Raw genomic sequence first — 17,237 nt, forward strand, 5'->3', positions numbered from 1 at the left:
AGGCCTGCAAGCCACCTCTGAGCAGGGCAGGAGCTGGGGACTCCCTGGACCCCAAGGGCAGGAAGGCCGGTAGAGAACCCCTGCCCCCCCTCCCCCTCCCCCCTCCAGGGTCTGTTGTCTCTCCTGGGCCTGGATCCAAACCCAGATTTCTGCACCCCCACCAGCCAGTCCCTTTGCTGGCCTCAGTTTCCCCTTCTGCTGCTGGAGGGTCTCACAGAGGGAGTGTTTTGGGGGCACAGGTTTCCATGGGGAAGTGAGGAGGTTTCCCAAAGAGGCAGAGGGGGAAGTTGCTCTTCACTGTAAATACACAAAATGCCGCCGAACAGTCCACTTTAAATGGCTAATATTATGTGTATTCCACCTTACTTAACAAAATAAATAAAGGAAAAAAAGAGGAGATTGAAATAACGCCGTGTGGGTGACAGGCATCCAGGAGATCCATGGCCTGTTTGAGTTTCCCTGCGTGTAAATCAAAGATTCCTGGTGCTTGGCGACCCCAATGACCTGGAAACAGGCTCAGCAGCAGACCCCTCACAGACCTGGTGGGGCGGGCCAGCGGACACTCAGGTCGGGGAGCGCTGGGACCACCTTCCTCCTGCCCTGTTTCTGTTGCCTTCGGGACACGGACAAGGGGTGGAGGGACACTGACGTCTTAATACCCTCTTCTCGGACCCACCCTTTGTGTAGACCCTCTGTGTCCCACCGTGGACACATCCCTCGAGGCAGGCGGCCCATGATGCTCTCTGCCCCACCTATAAGTGGTGTGATGGTGGGCTGGGCACCTACCCTCTCTGTGCCTCCATCTCCTCCACTGAAACGGAGACACTAACAGTCCCAATCGTGCAGCCCCTGAGAGGTCAGCCTGAGGACTAGAGGCAGAGCCAGAGCCAGACATATGGTGACGGCAAGGGCAAGGGAGAAAACGCCCAGAGAATCCCATAGCTGGCTTCTGCTTTGATGCAGGGGAACTGGGGTATGGGGCCAGCAGAGGGCCCTGGCCCGGGTCAGTCCTTCCAGTTCATGGCCACGGACGAGGTGTAGCAGCAGTGGGGGTCCCCGGGACAGGGCCTGGTCCCTGGACTCTGCCCTGGAGGCGGAGCAGGGGAGGGGGCCTTGCAGGTACGAGCACGCTCCTGTAAAATAATGGACACAGAGTACTGCGACCCCCTGCTCTGTGCCTCCATTTCCCAGAAAAGGAACCTCACAGAGATACTAGGAGAGGCCGGCAGCCCACTCTCATGGAGACAGGGACCTCAGGGTGGGGGGCCAGCGACCAGCCAGGGTGCCCGTCCCCAGCACCGTGCTGGAGCCAGGTTGACTCTGCGGACATTGAGCTCAGTGGCAAAGGTCCTGGCCTTCTGGTAGAAGAAGAGGGACTTCTCTCGGTCCAGCAGAAAGTTGTGGTAAATGATGGCTAGGCGCGTGTAGATCTTCATCTGGGCCTTCTTGTTGCCCAGGTCCACAGCTGCTGCCAGCGCCAGCTGGTAGTACCCGGCTGCATCGAAGGGGTCCTAAAGGAGAGAAGGTGTTTAGCCACACTCCACACTAATGCACAGCTGGGTGCGGGGGGGGGAGTGCGAGTCTGCGCCCCGCCTCCCCGGCTGGCCCACCCCAGACCTTCTCCAGGAACCACTCTGAAACCCAGACCCTACCCTTCCCTCCAACCCTTGAGATGGCTCCCGGAACAGAGGACAAGCCCAATGTTGGCAGCCCTGGCTCCTCACTGCCTTGCACAGAGAGGATTCAGGAAAAAATCAAAGCAGGTATACGTAGTGATTCGACAAACACTCCCAATCTCCCACCAGACACTGGACCCTGTGCAGGGCGGGAACCATGACTGAGTCTTGGGGTGACATTGACCACCGGGTGACCAGCAGCCTGTGGGAGCACCAGGAGGCTCCTGAGTCAGCCTGGGGCAGAATGGAGGGCTTCCTGGAGGAGGGGACACCCCAACAAAGGAACTGGCCACAGCAGGCAGCTGGGTAGTGGTGTGTACTTGTGTACATATGTGTGCATGTCTGCTCTGTACAGGAAAGAGCTTCTTTCCTTCCTGGGTGTCTGCTGGAGGTGATAAAGTCGACCCGTAGCCCCCCAAGACTGGCTCATGGTGAAGACTGACATGGTGCTGATGGAAGTCATGGCACAGCTGAGAAGCCCCTTGACCCCAGCTTCCTGGGCCCAGAGACCTTTCCTTCCTGCCCCATGAGACCGTGGAAGGTTAAGGTCCCCAGAATGCCCCCAGAACCTGGGCATGAGGTCGGGTACTTCTGGGCCTGGCTCCCTGACTCTCATCTTGGACAAGCTTATTCACCTCCCCAGCCTCAGTTCCCCATTCTTCCGCAGAGTTACTTAGTCATTAATCACACAGAACCTGGTGTTCTAATCTCTGTGTGGTTCCTTCCTCAGATGACCCATGGGTCAGGAGGACAAATCACAGATCACTGCGGGTTCTGGGTATAAGGAGTGCAGGTGAGGTGGGCCACAGTCATGCCAGACCCCAGCCTCTGCAGCTCCTATTCGGGGAAAGGTCCAGCTCAGAGCCTAGCCTGGGACAGCATGCGAAGACATGAAGTATGCAGGATCCCTGGGTCAGAGGGGATTGTAGGTTCCAGGATCCCAGATAAGAGCCCAGATCAAACAGAGCATGGGCCACATAGAGCCTGAATCACCCACAGCCTAGATCACACAAAGCCTGGATCACACTGAGCCTGAATCACCCAGAACCTGAATCACCTAGCTCTACAATCACATAGAATCTGGATGGCAGAGAGCCTGGATGTCATTGAAACCAGATAAAACAGAGTCAAGATGTCACAGAGAAGGGATTTCACAGAGCCTGTATGTCACAGACCCTAGGTCACACAGAATCTGGATCACACAGAGCCTGCATCACAGAGTCTAGACATCAACGAGCCCGGATCACCCAGGGCTTAGATCAAATCAAGCCTGAATCACCCAGATCCTGGATCACACAGAGCCAATATGTCACAGAGCCAGGATCACAGAGAACCTGGATGGCACAGAGCCTAGAAAACACAGAGCCTGGATCATACATAGTTGAGATGCAACAGAACCTACATCACATAGAGCCCAGATGTCACAGAGCTTGGATCACACAGACCCTGAATCACCCAGAGCCTGGATCACACACAGTCTGGATCACACAAACCCTGAATCACCAGAGCCTGGATCACACAGAACCTAGATCACACACAGCCTCGATGTCACACAGCCTGGATCACACAGACCCTGAATCTCCAGAGACTGAGTAACTCAGAGCCTAGATCACACAAAGTCTGGATAACTCAAATCCTGAATCACCCAGAGCCTGGATCACACAGAACCTGGATGACACAGAACCTGGATGAAATAGAGCCTGAGTCACCCAGAGCCTCGATCACACAGAACTTGGATGGCACAGAGCCTGGAACACAGAAAACCTGTATGGAGCAGAGCCTGGATCATGCAGAGTCTGGATGTCACAGAGACTGTATTGTACAGAGACTGCATGTCACAAAGCGTGGATCATGAATAGCTTGTATATCACAGAGCCTGGAAGTCACAGAGCCTGGATCACACAGAGTCTGATGTCACAGTGCCTGGATGACACAGATTATGCATGTTAAAGAGCCAGGATCATACAAAGTCTCAATCACACGACTATGATGTCACAGAGCCTGGATCACACAGTACCTGCATGTCACAGAACCTGGATCACTAAAAGTCTGAAATCAAAGAGGCCATTTGTCACATAGCCTGGATGACACAGAGCATGTTTGGGACAAACCCTGGTTTGCACAGTCCCTGATTCACACAGAGCTTGGAACGAACGCACAGAGCCTAGATCATACAAAGCCTGGATCACACTGAGCCCGCATCAAACAGAGCCAAGATGTCACAAAGAAGGGAAAGCACAGAGCCTGGATATCACAGAACCTGGGCCACATGGAATCTGGATCAAACAGAGCCTGCATCATACACAGCCTGGGTGTTATAAAACCTGGATTACACAGACTTTGGATCTCATCCAGCCTGGATCAACCAAAGCCTAAATCATACAAAACTGGAATCACACAGAGCCAAGATTTCATAGAGCTTGGATCACACATACCCTGAATCACCCAGAGACTGAATCTCCCAGCACCTAAATCACACACAAGCTGTATCACACGAAGCCTGAATCACCCAGAGCCTGGATCACACAGAACCTGCATCAAAAACAGCCTAGGTCACCCAGAGTCAATCATACAGAATCTAGGTAGTATAGAACCTGGATCACACAGGCCTGTATGGAACAGAGTCTGGATCACACAAAATCTGGATGTCACAGAGACTGTATCACACAGAAACTGGATTTCACAAGCCTGGATACAAATAGCTTAGATATCAACAGACCCTGGATGTCACAGTGCCTGGATCACTCAGGCCATGGATTGGACAGAGTCTGATGTCACAGAGCCTGGTTGACACAGGGCCTGCATGTCACAGAACCTGGATCACTAAGAGTCTGAAATCAAAGAGGCTGTTTGTCACATAGCCTGGACGACACAGGGCATGTTTGGGACAGACACTGGTTCGCACAGAACCTGATTCACACAGAGCCTGGATCAAACCAGCTTCAGTCACCAGGAGCCTCAATCACATAGAACATGGATGGTCTAGAGCCTGGATCACACAGAACCTGCATGGAACAGAGTCTGAAACACAAAGAGCCTTGATGTCACAGAGCTGCATGTCACAAAATCTGGATCATATTGAGCCTGGATGTCACAGAGACTGTATCGCACAAAGACTAGATGTCACAAACCCTGGATTCAAAGAGCCTAGATAGAACAGATTCTGGATGTCACAGTTCATGGAGCACTAAGACCATGCATCACACAGAGTCTGATGTCACCGATCCTGGATGACACACAGTCTGCATGTCACAGAGCCAGGATCACACACTGATTGTACAGAGCCTGGATCACACTATACCTGCATGTCACAGAAACTAGTTCACTAAGAGTCCAACATGAAAAATGCTAGTTGTCACATAGCCTAGAGGGCACAGAGCATGTTTGAGACAGACACTGGTTTGAACAAAGCCTGATTCACACACTGATTGTACAGAGCCTGGATCACACTGTACCTGCATGTCACAGAACCTAGTTCTCTAAGAGTCCAAAATGAAAAATTCTGGCTTTCATATAGCTTAGAGGGCACAGAGCAAGTTTGAGACTGACACTGGCTTGAACAGAGCCTGATCCACATAGAGCCTGGATTGCACAGAGCTAGATCAAACAGAGCCTGGATCACACTGAGCCTGCATCAGATGGAGCCAGGATGTCACAAAGAAGGGATCACAGAGAGCCTGGATGTCACATTGCCTGAGTCACTCAGAATCTGGATGGCACAGAGCCTGCTGAATATACAGCATTGATGTCAAAGAGCCTGGATCACCCAGAGCCTGGATCACATTGAGCCTGGGTCACCCAAAACCTAAATCACCCAGAGCCTGGATCACACAAAAGCTGGATCACACAGAGCCCAGATGCCACAGAGCATGGATCACACAGATCCTGAATAACCCAGAGACTGATTCACACAGAACCTACATGACACACAGTCTGAATCACATGAAGCCTGTATCACCCAGATCCTGGATCACACAGAATCTGGATGGCACAGATTCCCGATGTCACAGAGCCTGGATCACACAGAGCCTGAATCACTAAAGATTGAATCACCCAGAATCAACATCACACAGTCTAGATCACCCAAAGCCTAAATCACCCAGATTTCTGGATCACACAGAAGCTGGATGGAACAGAGCTGGATCACACTGAGCCTGTATGGAACAGAGCCTGGATTGCACAGAGCCTGGATTGCAGAAAGTCTTGATCAAACAGAGTCTAGATCTACTGAGCCCACATATAACAGAAACAAGATGTCACAAAAAGGGGGTCACAGAAAGTCTGGATATCACAGAGCCTGTGTCACACAGAATCTGGATCACAAAGCCTGCCTCATACATAGCTTGGATGTCACAAAGCCTGGATCACCCAGAGCCTGGATTACACAAAACCTGGATGGCACAGAGCCTGAATCACACAGAACCTGGATCAAACAGAGCCTGAGTCACCCAGAGCCTTGGTCACACAGAACTTGGATGTCATAGAGCCTGGATCACACCAAGCCTGGATCACACAGAGCCCAGTTGTCAAAGAGCTTGGATCACACAGAGCCTAAATCACCCAGAGACTGGATCACACACACATGGATGGCACAGATCCCTGATGTCAGAGTCTGGATCATACAGAGCCTGACTCCCCAGAGACTGAATCACCCAGAATCTAGATCACACAGACTGCATCACTCAAAGCCTGAATCACCCAGATCCTGGATCATATAGAACTTGAATGTCACAGATCCCTGATGTCACACAGAGCCTGGATCACACAGAGCCTGAATCACCAGAGACTGAATCACCCAAAATATACATCACACAGTCTGGATCACTCAAAGTCTGATCCACCCAGAACCTGGATCACACAGATCCCGGATCAAACAGAGCCTGGATCACGCAGAACCTGGGTCAAACAAAGCCTGAGTCACCCAGAGCCTTGAACACACAGAACCTGGATGGCACAGAGCCTGGATAACACAGAGCCTATATGGTGAACAGAGCCTGCAGGCCATAAAGATGGCATCACACTGAGCCTGGATTTCACAGAGACTGTATTGCATAGAGACTGGATCACTCAGTACCTGCGTGTCACAAATCTTGGATCACCAAGAGTCTGAAATCAAAGAGGCTATTTGTCACATAGCCTGGATGACACAGGGTATATTTGGGACAGACGCTGGTTTGCACAGAGCCTGATTCACACAGAACCTGGATCTCACAGAGCCTAAATCAAACAGAGCCTGGATCACACTGAGTCCACATCAAACAGAGCCAAGATATTACAAAGAAGGGATTGCAGAGAACCTGGATATCACAGAGCCTGCATCACCACAATCTAGATCACAAAGAGCCTGCCTCATACACAGCTTGGATATCACAGAGCCTGGATCACCCTGAGCCTGGATCACATCAAGCCTGGACTACCCAAAGCCTGAATCACCCAGAGCCTGAATCACACAGAACCTGTATGGCACAGATCCCTAATATCACAGAGCCTGGATCACACAGAGCCTGAATCACCGAAGACTGAATCACCCAGAATCTACATCACATAGTCTGGATCATTTAAAGCCTGAATCACCTAGAACCTGGATCACACAGAGCCTGGATGTCACAGAGACTGCATTGCACAGAGACTGGATGTCACAAAGCCTGAATCACAAATAGCTTGGATATCGCAGACTCTGGATGTTACAGAGCCTGGATCACTCAGGCTGTGTCACTCAGACTCTGGATGTTACAGAGCTTGGATCACTCAGGCTGATCACTCAGACTCACAGAGTCTGATGTCACAGCGCCTGGATGACACAGAGCCTGCATGTCACAAAGACTACTTCACACAGAATCTGGATAATACAGAGCCCAGATATCACAGAGCCTGGATCACACAGAACCTGGATCACACAGAACCTGGATCACACAGAAGTGGATCACATAGAGCCCATATGTCACAGAGTTTGTATCACAGAAAGCTTGGAAATAACAGAATCTTGATGTCACAGAGCCTCGACTGCACAGAGTCTAGATCACACAAAGCCCATATATCACAGAGCCTGGATCACACAGAACTCACTGACACATAGCCCCTATGGCAGACAGCCCGGATATCACAGATCCTGTATCACACAAAGCCCAGATCACACAGTTCCTGAATGTCCACATGTCCCAGAGCTTGGGTTACACAGATCTTGTATCACATATAGCCTGCATCACACACAGCCTGGATCACATCGAGCTGGATGTCACAGAGCCTGGATCACACAAAATGTGGATGTCACAGGTCATGCATGGCAGAAAGCCTGGATCACACAAGAATCTGGATTCACAGAGCCTGGATGTCCCAGAGGCTGTATGTCCCAGAGTCTGGACCCCACAGATCCTGGTTCACAAAGAGCCTGGACCACACGGAGCCTGGATCGCACAGAGCCTGGATTGCACAGAGCCTGGATCGCACAGAATCTGAATTTCAAAGAATCTGAATCGCAGAAAGCCTGGATGATAAAGAGCCTGGACATCACAGAGCCTAGAAGGCACAGAGCCTGGATGTCACAGAGCTTGGATCACACAGATTCTGAAACGCACAGAGCCTGGATCACACAGAGCCTGGATCACTAGAGCTTGGATTGCACAGAGCCTGGAACACACAAAGCCTGGATCACACAGAGCCTTAATCATGCAGACTGGAAGGCAGTGAGTCTAAGTTGCAGTACACACCACTGCCCACAGGCTCCCCAAGAACTATGGGACTCTAACAGTGACTCTAACCGCAGTGACCACCTCTGACCACAAGGTGACACTAGTGCATAGCCAAGGCTGTCCCAGGCAGAGAGTTAAGGGTCTTCAACTGGCTGGGGTCTTCCAAAGGCACCCAGCTCCTCGATGCCATTCAGCAGGGAGGGGGAGGGGAAAAAGTCAGCCCTGAGCTGGGGTGCCCCCCACTTCAGCAAACACGGAGCAGGGACACTGTGCAGTGCAGTGCTGTGCCCAGGGTGGGGCGATAGGGCAGCAGCCTGTGTAGGGGAGCAAGGGAGACCCTTCCAGGCTCTGGTCTACGTCCATTGCTAGGAGCAGATGGGAAAGGGCCCAGCTCCAGCTCCTCCAGCTCCGACAGGGCAGGGACTAAGCCAAACCCCACAGGTTGTACCCCGTCCCCAGCCCATTTCCCTCTCTGGGATTCAGGATTCCAAGAAGGAATTGCTCTGCCCATAAGGGCAGGCTTCCCGGAGGAGGTGCCAGGATTTGGGTAGCACCTTTCAGCGTGGGTCTCTGGGGATAGCACTGACTTCTGCCCGACGCCTTGGGATGTCCCTCTCTCCCTCCTGCTTTAGGGGAGTTAACTCTGACTTGATGCTAAGACTTAACTTTGCATTGCCTCCTCCAGGAGGCTCCCTTGATTACAAGCTTTTTTGTTTTGACCCCATGGTGGCCAAAGTCTGTTCACAGATCAGCACCCCAGGGACGCTGAGCTCTGGAGGACAGGGCCTGGCCGGTATAGGAGTTTGGACAGTGTCTGCTGACCGTGCCTGCTCCTCTCCGCCTTGCCTGAGCTCGGGGACACACTGGGGCCAGCTCTAGTGGAGGGCAGGACCCTGTCCTGGGGGTCTGGGCTTGAGTGCATGCCAAGAGGGACCCCAGTGCCTAAGCCTACCACCCGACCCCCACCCACCTTCAGCTCGTAGAAGAGGATGTCACCAAGCACCATATACACCTTCACGTAGTACAGGGTTTCCTCATCGAACTGCAGGGGTGAGCCGCACAGCGACAGCGCCTTGAGGTAGAAGTGCTCCGCCAGCTCGCCGTGGCCCAACCGCTGGTGCAGGACAGCCAGCCGGTGGTAGGCCACACGCTCGTTCAGCCGGTCCCCTAGGGACGCAGGGGAGAGGGCACATGTGAGAAACCCAAAGCTTCCCCCTGGGGCGGATTCGGGGCCACTCAGCCCAGCCCCCTGGCAGGGGAGAGGATGGCCACAGCCCCAAGCAGCCCTACTGGCTTCCCGAGCTGTCCCCTTCTGCTCCCACTCTGCAGGGGTCTGAGGCCAAGGCCCCGCTGGGGCAGGGATGCAGGGCTCACCCCGGGTGATGCTGAGCGCCAGGGCCATGTGGGCAAACTCCAGGCCCTCGTGGGGCAACTCCAGCTCAGCCAGCAGGGCCACCAGCTTGTTGCATAGCCGCAGTTCCGCCTCCTGGTTCCCTGTGGTCACGGCCAGCGGCAGCGCCCGATCCTGCCACACAGGCAGTGGGTCAGGCCTCACCCACCGCAGCCAGTCCCAGCCCAGAATCCCCAGAGAGCCCCGGACGTGCACAGGGACCTCCCACCCCATCATCCTGCTGCATCTTATTCAGCTCCGGTCCCCGGGGGAAAAGTCAGCTTGGAGTGGCCCTGATGGCCCCAGGGCTACTGGGCCATTAGTAAGCTGTGGTGCGACCCACCGCCCTCTTGGGAACCTCAGCCCAGCTCCCCACCCCTGGGCGATGAGAGTCTGACCGGGAGGGTCCAACACCTACCCCCTACCGAGATCTAAAAATGCGTTTTTCTGTCCCCAGGGCGGAGCTGCACGCCAGGAGCTGGGCGGGTAGGGAGAAGCCGGCCTCTTTGGGAGGCTCCTACAGTTCAGAGCCCTGGAGCCTGTGCCCCCACTGACTTGCTGTCCTGTGCCTCCCTTAGCTTCGACTTCCTCATCGGCAAGATGGAGCAGGGTTCACCTCCCAGCTGTTTGAGGGCCTGGAAGCCTAGAGCTGTGTCTGTCTTTCAGATGGTCCCTCCTTTTTCTGTCCCTCCCAGGTTGGGGGTGGAGGGGTGGTCAAGATCACCCCAGGCAAAGGCACCCAAAAATGAAGCCCCACTCCTAGGCCCCGGCCTGTGGGGGGCCATGCCCCACAGCCAGTCCTCATCACCCAGCTCACCCGGTAGAAGGACACGGCTTTCTCCCGCTCCCAGGTCCCATTGAAGAAGATGTCCCCGGCTGCCTCAAACAGCTCCAGCCCCAGGTTGGGGTCCCCCGTGTACAGGGCCGCATTCTGTGCCACCTGTGGGCATGGAAAAACTCTCATGAGACCACAGTGATCGGTTGCAAGCTCACGGCCTCCCTAGCCCGCCCCCAGACCCTCAAGGGCATGCCGAGGATGCACTGGGTATCTCTTTCCTTTCTCACACCTCCGTCCCTCAGCGGGGACTGGCCTGGTTCCAGACCCTGTGCAGCTGGTGACATCAGCTCCCACAATATCCTGGGGGAGCACCGTCCAGCTAGGGCCCTGAGTCTGGGACTCTGCAACTGAGCTCAGAGGGGGCTCTGAGTCCTGCCAACCGCTCCCAGACCCTGGCATGCTCCCTTCCAGCTTCCCCTCTACTATCTTTCCACTGCCCTTGGCAACACCTGCCCGCGCACACCTCCCGTCTCTCCCATCCTGTCACTCCCCTTGCTCAGGATGTCGCTTCTCTGCTGGGCCCAGCAAGGTGCTCAGCAAACACCATGTGAGCAGACAACAGTGGACTAGGCACCATGGGCAGTCCAGACCTGTCACACTCCCATGCATGTCTGGCCTTTGCCCCTGTGTTTCCCACCACTGGGAGTCCCTCCTCCCAGGTGGGCACTAGCCCCACTCACCCTGCTACAGAAAGCAGCCTCTGCTCACCCTCCGTTACCCCTGTCTGCACCACCACACCCCTGCCCACAGCCCTGAGCCACAAGCTGTCAAAACTGCCGCCCTCTCTCAGCCGCCAGCTGCCGACTTGCAATCCTGGACCCCTGGCCCAGGTGCTCAAAAATGAAAACATTCATGAGCCTCACGAGCCTCCCAGTTTACTCCAAATCATGTCATGTGTGGGAACGTGGCTGGAAACAGAGCTCCCATGATAAATGCATTTTTTAAGAAGATGGGCCACATGCTGCCGACGCAAGTTCTTCTGTGTGTCAATCAAGGGAACGCATCACTTGTGCATCTAGGAAGCACCTGCTGTATACCAACACGGTGGCGGGCAAGCAGATGGGGGCTGGGATTATTGTGGAAGATGCTGGGTGCTGGGGGCCCAGGGCAGGGATGGCAGAGGTGGGCTGGCACACAGCAGGTGCCCACAGCGGGTAGGGGATGGAGGGTGAGTGAACGCACGCCCCGCCCCAGCACCTGGATGTAGAGGTCCACCAGCTCGTTCTGCTGGAGGATGTAGTAGATCTTCCCTGCCTGCAGCCAGGCGTGCGCCTCCTTTTCCTTCCTCTGCAGGTCGATGAAGATCCCCAGACTGCGCTTGGTGTAGTCCAGCGCGGACTTGTAGGCCCTGGAAGCAGAGCCAGCCGCTCAGAGCATGCTCCCAGGCCAGGGCGGCTCCTCCCAGCTCCTGAGTGGGGACCAGGCTCTCTGCAGGGCATACGGAGGGGGAGCGGGCCACCCTGTCTCTGCACCCCCCTCGCTAGACATGGGCATGCGAGCTCTCTGCCCATAGCTGGGACCCTTAGCGGCAGGCGGAGACTCAGCAAACATCTAGCCAGTGGTTCTCACACTCGGCCATGATAGTACGGCCTTGCTCTCAGTGGTTCTGGGCTGGGGCCTGAGAAGGTGCGTTCTTGGGAGACTCCCCTGGGATGCAGCTGCTGCTGGTCTGGGGACCCCGCTTTGAGACATATCAATCAAGGTCACTGTCCATTATACCTGCCATGAAACTGAGGCCCAAGGGTGTGGGGTGGAGGTCGAGATCAGCGGAGAGGCTCCTTCCCTGCCTCTCAGGGAGTCCCCAGCTACAGGGGGTATGGTCAGAGGTCTCCCCGGGGCCATCCTGTCACCCCACCTGCTCAGGATGCTCAGTGTGGCTGTCACCCAGGACACGTGACCCTGGAACCCTGCCCACAGGAAGGTGGGCCAGCCAGCTACCTCTTCAGGGATAAGAATCCTTCAGGTCCACATGGCCACTGTCCTGACATCTGGAGGGGGGACTGCTGGGGACAGGCTGTCTGGCTCGGAGGCGTGCTGGCCAGAGGAGACTCAGGGCAGGCAGCAGTCAGCTTATAAAAGCCACCAGGACGTGAAGAATGGCCCAGAAATTCACTCTTCCTCCACCGGGAGGTCAGGAGGTATGTGGGCAGAGGACATCTGTCCCGGGACCTGTGAGCCATGACAACCCCCCAGGCCTACTGGCTCACAGCCTGACTGACACTAGGAATGAAAAGGTCCCCCAGGAGAGGCTGCCCCATGATCGGGGCCGGCATCCTCACCGCTCAGTGCCCAGAGACAGGTAGAGCTGGCTGATGGTCTCCAGGAGCTGGCCCTCCAGCACCTTGTCGGCCACCCTGCGGGCCAGCGAAAGCTGGAACTCGTGGTAGACGACACACTGGGCCTCTCTGGGCATGACGGTCCTATAGAAATGACATAGCCGCTGGACGGCTCGCAGCTGGCCTGGGCGGGGGAGACAGGAAGAGGACATCACTGTCCTACACTGCAGTGACATGGGATGTTTGCTGAGCTCAAAGGTCCCTGCTCTGTGCCTGCTCCTTCTGCACCTCCAGCTGGGGTCACAGCAGATGGAGAATCTGAGTCCAGACATGTGAGGCCACCTGCTCAAGAACGCACACTGTGATAAGCCTGGGCAGGACCTGCCATAGACACGTTGCCGACCACTTCTACAATTCTTAGGCCTGGGGTTCCTGGCCTGCCTTTCTCTGCTTCCCAAAACCCCTCCTGGCCAGACAGGGGCTGTCTTCACACCATGCTGACCCGGCAGGGATCACTGGCCTCCCCGTGCAGTAGGCAGGCACATGGAGTCCGAAGCAGAGTTCCGAGTCTGGGGCACACAGCACATGGCAGGGCTGGGACTCTGACCCAGCTTCCAGCTCCTTCACGAAGCCAGGATCCAAGCCCACAGCCTTACTTGCCTTGCCTGAACTGGGGGCTGAGAACCGTCAAGCGCTTTACTGACTAAACTGATCCAGACATCGAAAAGGACACAGATGACCAGAACAACCCCGTGGCCATGCGATCTTGTGCGTCCTGTTGTCCGGATCCCAGCACCACTCTCAAGACTTGTGAGGGGACAGACGTCTTATATAAAGCATGGAATGAGACCAGGAATCAGTAGGAAGAAAGTTCGGGAAATTCCCAAATAGGCGGGCACGAAGAATGGGCTCCTGGACAGCCCGCAGCTGGCAGAAGGCATTACAACAGGAATCGAAGAGTTTGGGACATGAGTGGAGATATAAGGACAACATACCCAAACTTACGGGATGCAGGATGGCAGCGTTTAAAGGGACTTTATAGCTATAAACGCCTATGTTAAAAAGGAAGAAAAATTTCAGATAAAAAATGTCCACCTTAGGGAACAAGAAAAAGAGGGGGTAACTAGACCCAAAAGGAAGGAACAACAGAGGCCCCAGAGCAAAGATCAATTAGTAACAGGGAGAATAGAAAAACCGAGAGAAAATGAAAGAAACCGAGCGATGAATCTTTGGGAAGATGGGCAAAGTGGACTTCTCTTTAGCCAGACCAGAAGTAAAGCTGTCAATTGTTAGAATCAGCAGCGAAAGGGGGACCTCAGCATCAATCTTACAGAAATGAAAGGATCACAGAAGAGATGGGCGATCGATGCTGACAAAGGTCAACCTCGATAAAACAGACAAGCCTCAGGAGACACAGGCTACTGAAACCAGCTCACAGAGGATTCAGCGTGACTCTCAGTGTCCCCGAGGTTCAGCATGGGGGAGGGGGGACAGAAGCCTTGTGAGCACGGCCAGGACCTGCCTGAGGCTGCAGGGCACATCTGGGGACCCAGCTCTTGGTTCCTCCTAGGTCCGGAGGGTCCCCTTCCAGGCTCAGTGAGAGTCCTGTATCCCTCAATGGCTTCCCAGTGCTCTTGGGGAAAATTCCAGGCCACAGTCTGGGTTTCCTGGCCCCTGCCTAACCCTCAGCCAAGGTTCACATCACCCACCACCCAACACGCCCATCCCAAACACTGTATTGCCCTACATGGCCCAGCCTACTCACCCCAGAGCCTTTGCACAGATGGCACCTTCTGCCTGCCCTCCACCCCATGTGTGGCTCAACCCTCAGGTCCCAGAGTCAGGGCCAGGAGCCTCCTGTCATCACAGGGAGTACCCCCCATTGTGCCTCCTGTGACCTGGGCATCGGGTTCCCACACTTGGCCACCAGCCCATGTGGGTGCCCTTTCTGGCAGAGCTGGCACGGAGCCTGGCATACTCTGAGAGCCGCCGCCCAGTCAGCCTCACAGTAGCTGCAAACATCTGCAGGTTTCCATCATTCAACACCCTGGATGGTGGAGAAAACCACCGCTTGCCTCCGGGTCGCAAACCCCGGGTGGGTGTGCTCCAGGCAGCAATGGGAAGAAAACATGTTATCTCCCAGGACACCGGCGTGCGCAGTCAGGACCTGGGGAAGCGTGGGGCCAGGAGCCAGGTACGGCGGACGCTTACCCTCCACGTGGTCCGTCTCCACAGCGACCAGGAAGGCCCACTCGTAGCAGCACTTGGCCTGCCGGGTGAGGGCCCGGCGGGTGTACAGGTGGCCCAGCCGCAGAAGCACCCAGGTGAGGTCCGGGCCGCACTCTCTGCTGGGCAGCCGTGCAAACAGCGTCACAGATTCCCGGTGGTAGTGCTGGGCCAGGCTCTCTGCGCCGGCCTGCAGGCACAGGGCCCCGAAGTTGGCTAGGACCACCGCCTGGTTCTGCAGCTGGCCCTGGGCCCGGGCCACCCGCAGGGCACGGTAGTAGCCCTCAGCCGCCTGCCGGATCCTGCCTGTCCTCCGCAGGGCCACGGCCACCATGTTAGCGATCACGCCCTCCTGGTCCACGCTGGCCACGGCCATGTCCAGGACGGACTCAAGGATGTCCAGGGCCACCATGCTCTGGCCACAAAGCACATACAGCCAGGCCAGCGCCACTATGTAGTCCACGGCCAGGTGGCTGCCGGCCCCCATGGCCACGTCCACGGCCTGCATCATGAAGGAGATGGCTGTGTCCTGCTGCCCGTGGCGGCTGTGCAGCTGGGCCAGACTGGCACAGAGCAGGCCACGCAGTGCCCAGCTCGGGCTGGGGGCCACAGAGGCCAGCGCCTGCCTGAGGTAGAGTGCCGTCTGGGCGGGTGGCCGGTGCAGCCGGGGCGAGTTTCGGAGGACCAGGTCCACACTCCGGAGTGCGCTGCCCGGTGAGCCCCGGGCCCACAGTGAGGCCCCCCGGACACAGCCGAGTGCCAGATGCGGCAGGCACTGGCGGCTGTAAATGTCTGCCAGGAGCAGGTAGCAGTCCACGGGCCATGCGGCCTCTGGAGCGCCCATGGCCCCATGCAGCAGTAGCAGCCTCTCCAGGAAGGGCAGGGCCTCCTCCAGCTGCTTGAGGCGGGTGTGGTGCTTGGCCAGCAGGAAGCAGGCCCGGGCCTCGGCCTGGGGGCTGTGGCAGAGGATGGCCCGCCGCAGGGCGAGCCTTAGGAGCGGCGACTCTGCCTCGGAGCTGCACAGGTGGCTGGGCGTCCCCAGGAGCAAGGCCAAGGCCTTGGGGACCACCTGGGCACATCTGTCCCTGTTCTTCTGTTTGAGATGGACGGTGGCTAGGTTGGCATACACGGCCACCACGAGGAAGAGGTCGCCAAAGTGACCACCCAGCGCCCCCAGGGCCTCCTCGAAGTATACGCGGGCCTGGGACAGCTTGAGCCTGCGCACGCACAGCCTCCCCAGGAGGAAGCAGAGCCTGGCCAGAGCCATGGGGAAACCGGCCTTCTTGGCCGCCCCCCGGGCCTGTGCCAGGTGCTCAGCCAGCTCCTCCTCGTCGGTGAAGCCCGGGAACAGGGTGCTCAGCCCCGGCAGGGAGAGGTCATATAGGCCACGGAAGCAGGCCTCATACCCAGGCGCGTCCAGGAACAGCAGCAGTGAGCCCAGCACCTCTGGGTGGGCCCAGTCAGCCCCCGAGTCCAAGCAGAAGGAGGGCTCCTCACTGTGCGGGGAGCCTGTACCACTGGACGCCATGCACACACCCCAGGACACTGGCTCCTCGGGGCAGCCCTGGCCGGACTTGCATTGTTCTAGAACATTCTTCACCTTCTGGAGGGTCTCACATGGATCTGGGTGCAGGCCAGGCAGAGGCATTTCTGCAAAGCACCAAAACCCCCAGATGGATTAGAGTCTGATCTGGGTCTAGGCTGGGGTAGAGACAGCCCTCTGAGCCTCAGGGTCCCTATCAGGTATTGCCTGAGTCTCCCCTACCCAGGAATCGAAATTTACATGAAGGGTTGAGCCCAGAGCCCAGCACCCAATGCTCAGTGGGAATTCAGTCATGGTTACAAGAATAGGGATCCCTCTGGCTAAGCTTTATACCCAGTGAACCCCTTCCTATGCTTCTCATTTGAAAGCACTCTGAGTGATCAGTCAGAGTTCTTTTCCCTCCAGAAAGAATTAAAGCCACTTAACGGACAGAGATGTCCACCTTCCCAGCTACAGCTGCCTCTGAGGGACTTCCCAGTGCTTGGGGTGGGGGGGTGACTCTTGTCAGGTGCAGGACCCCCATGTAATCATTACCAGCCAGTCAGAGCAATAGGTCAGCACGTGTTCAAAAGCCACCCACAGAACGGATGAAACCCGTA

General features: G+C 56.1%; 1 protein-coding gene across 4 annotated transcripts in view; it reads right to left on the reverse strand.

Annotated features, from left to right (window-relative positions):
- Window positions 1–331: 331 nt before the first annotated feature.
- SH3TC1 (SH3 domain and tetratricopeptide repeats 1) overlaps window positions 332–17,237 on the reverse strand; it is a 48,959-nt gene continuing 32,053 nt past the window's right edge. For 3 of the 4 annotated variants that reach the window (XM_032333716.1, XM_032333715.1, XM_032333717.1), the window contains exons 12-18: window positions 15,081–16,745; window positions 12,873–13,053; window positions 11,791–11,941; window positions 10,573–10,695; window positions 9,740–9,890; window positions 9,336–9,532; window positions 332–1,511 (exon numbers count right to left, since the gene is read on the reverse strand). In XM_032333716.1, coding sequence (XP_032189607.1) covers window positions 1,254–1,511; window positions 9,336–9,532; window positions 9,740–9,890; window positions 10,573–10,695; window positions 11,791–11,941; window positions 12,873–13,053; window positions 15,081–16,745 — 2,726 coding nt within the window. In that variant the 3' untranslated portion in view covers window positions 332–1,253. Of the gene's footprint in view, window positions 1,512–9,335; window positions 9,533–9,739; window positions 9,891–10,572; window positions 10,696–11,790; window positions 11,942–12,872; window positions 13,054–15,080; window positions 16,746–17,237 lie in introns of those variants that run through there. The other variant, XM_032333720.1, reaches the window with a different exon arrangement.

Source organism: Mustela erminea, chromosome 2 (assembly GCF_009829155.1).
Source record: "Mustela erminea isolate mMusErm1 chromosome 2, mMusErm1.Pri, whole genome shotgun sequence".
Lineage (NCBI taxonomy): Eukaryota > Metazoa > Chordata > Mammalia > Carnivora > Mustelidae > Mustela > Mustela erminea.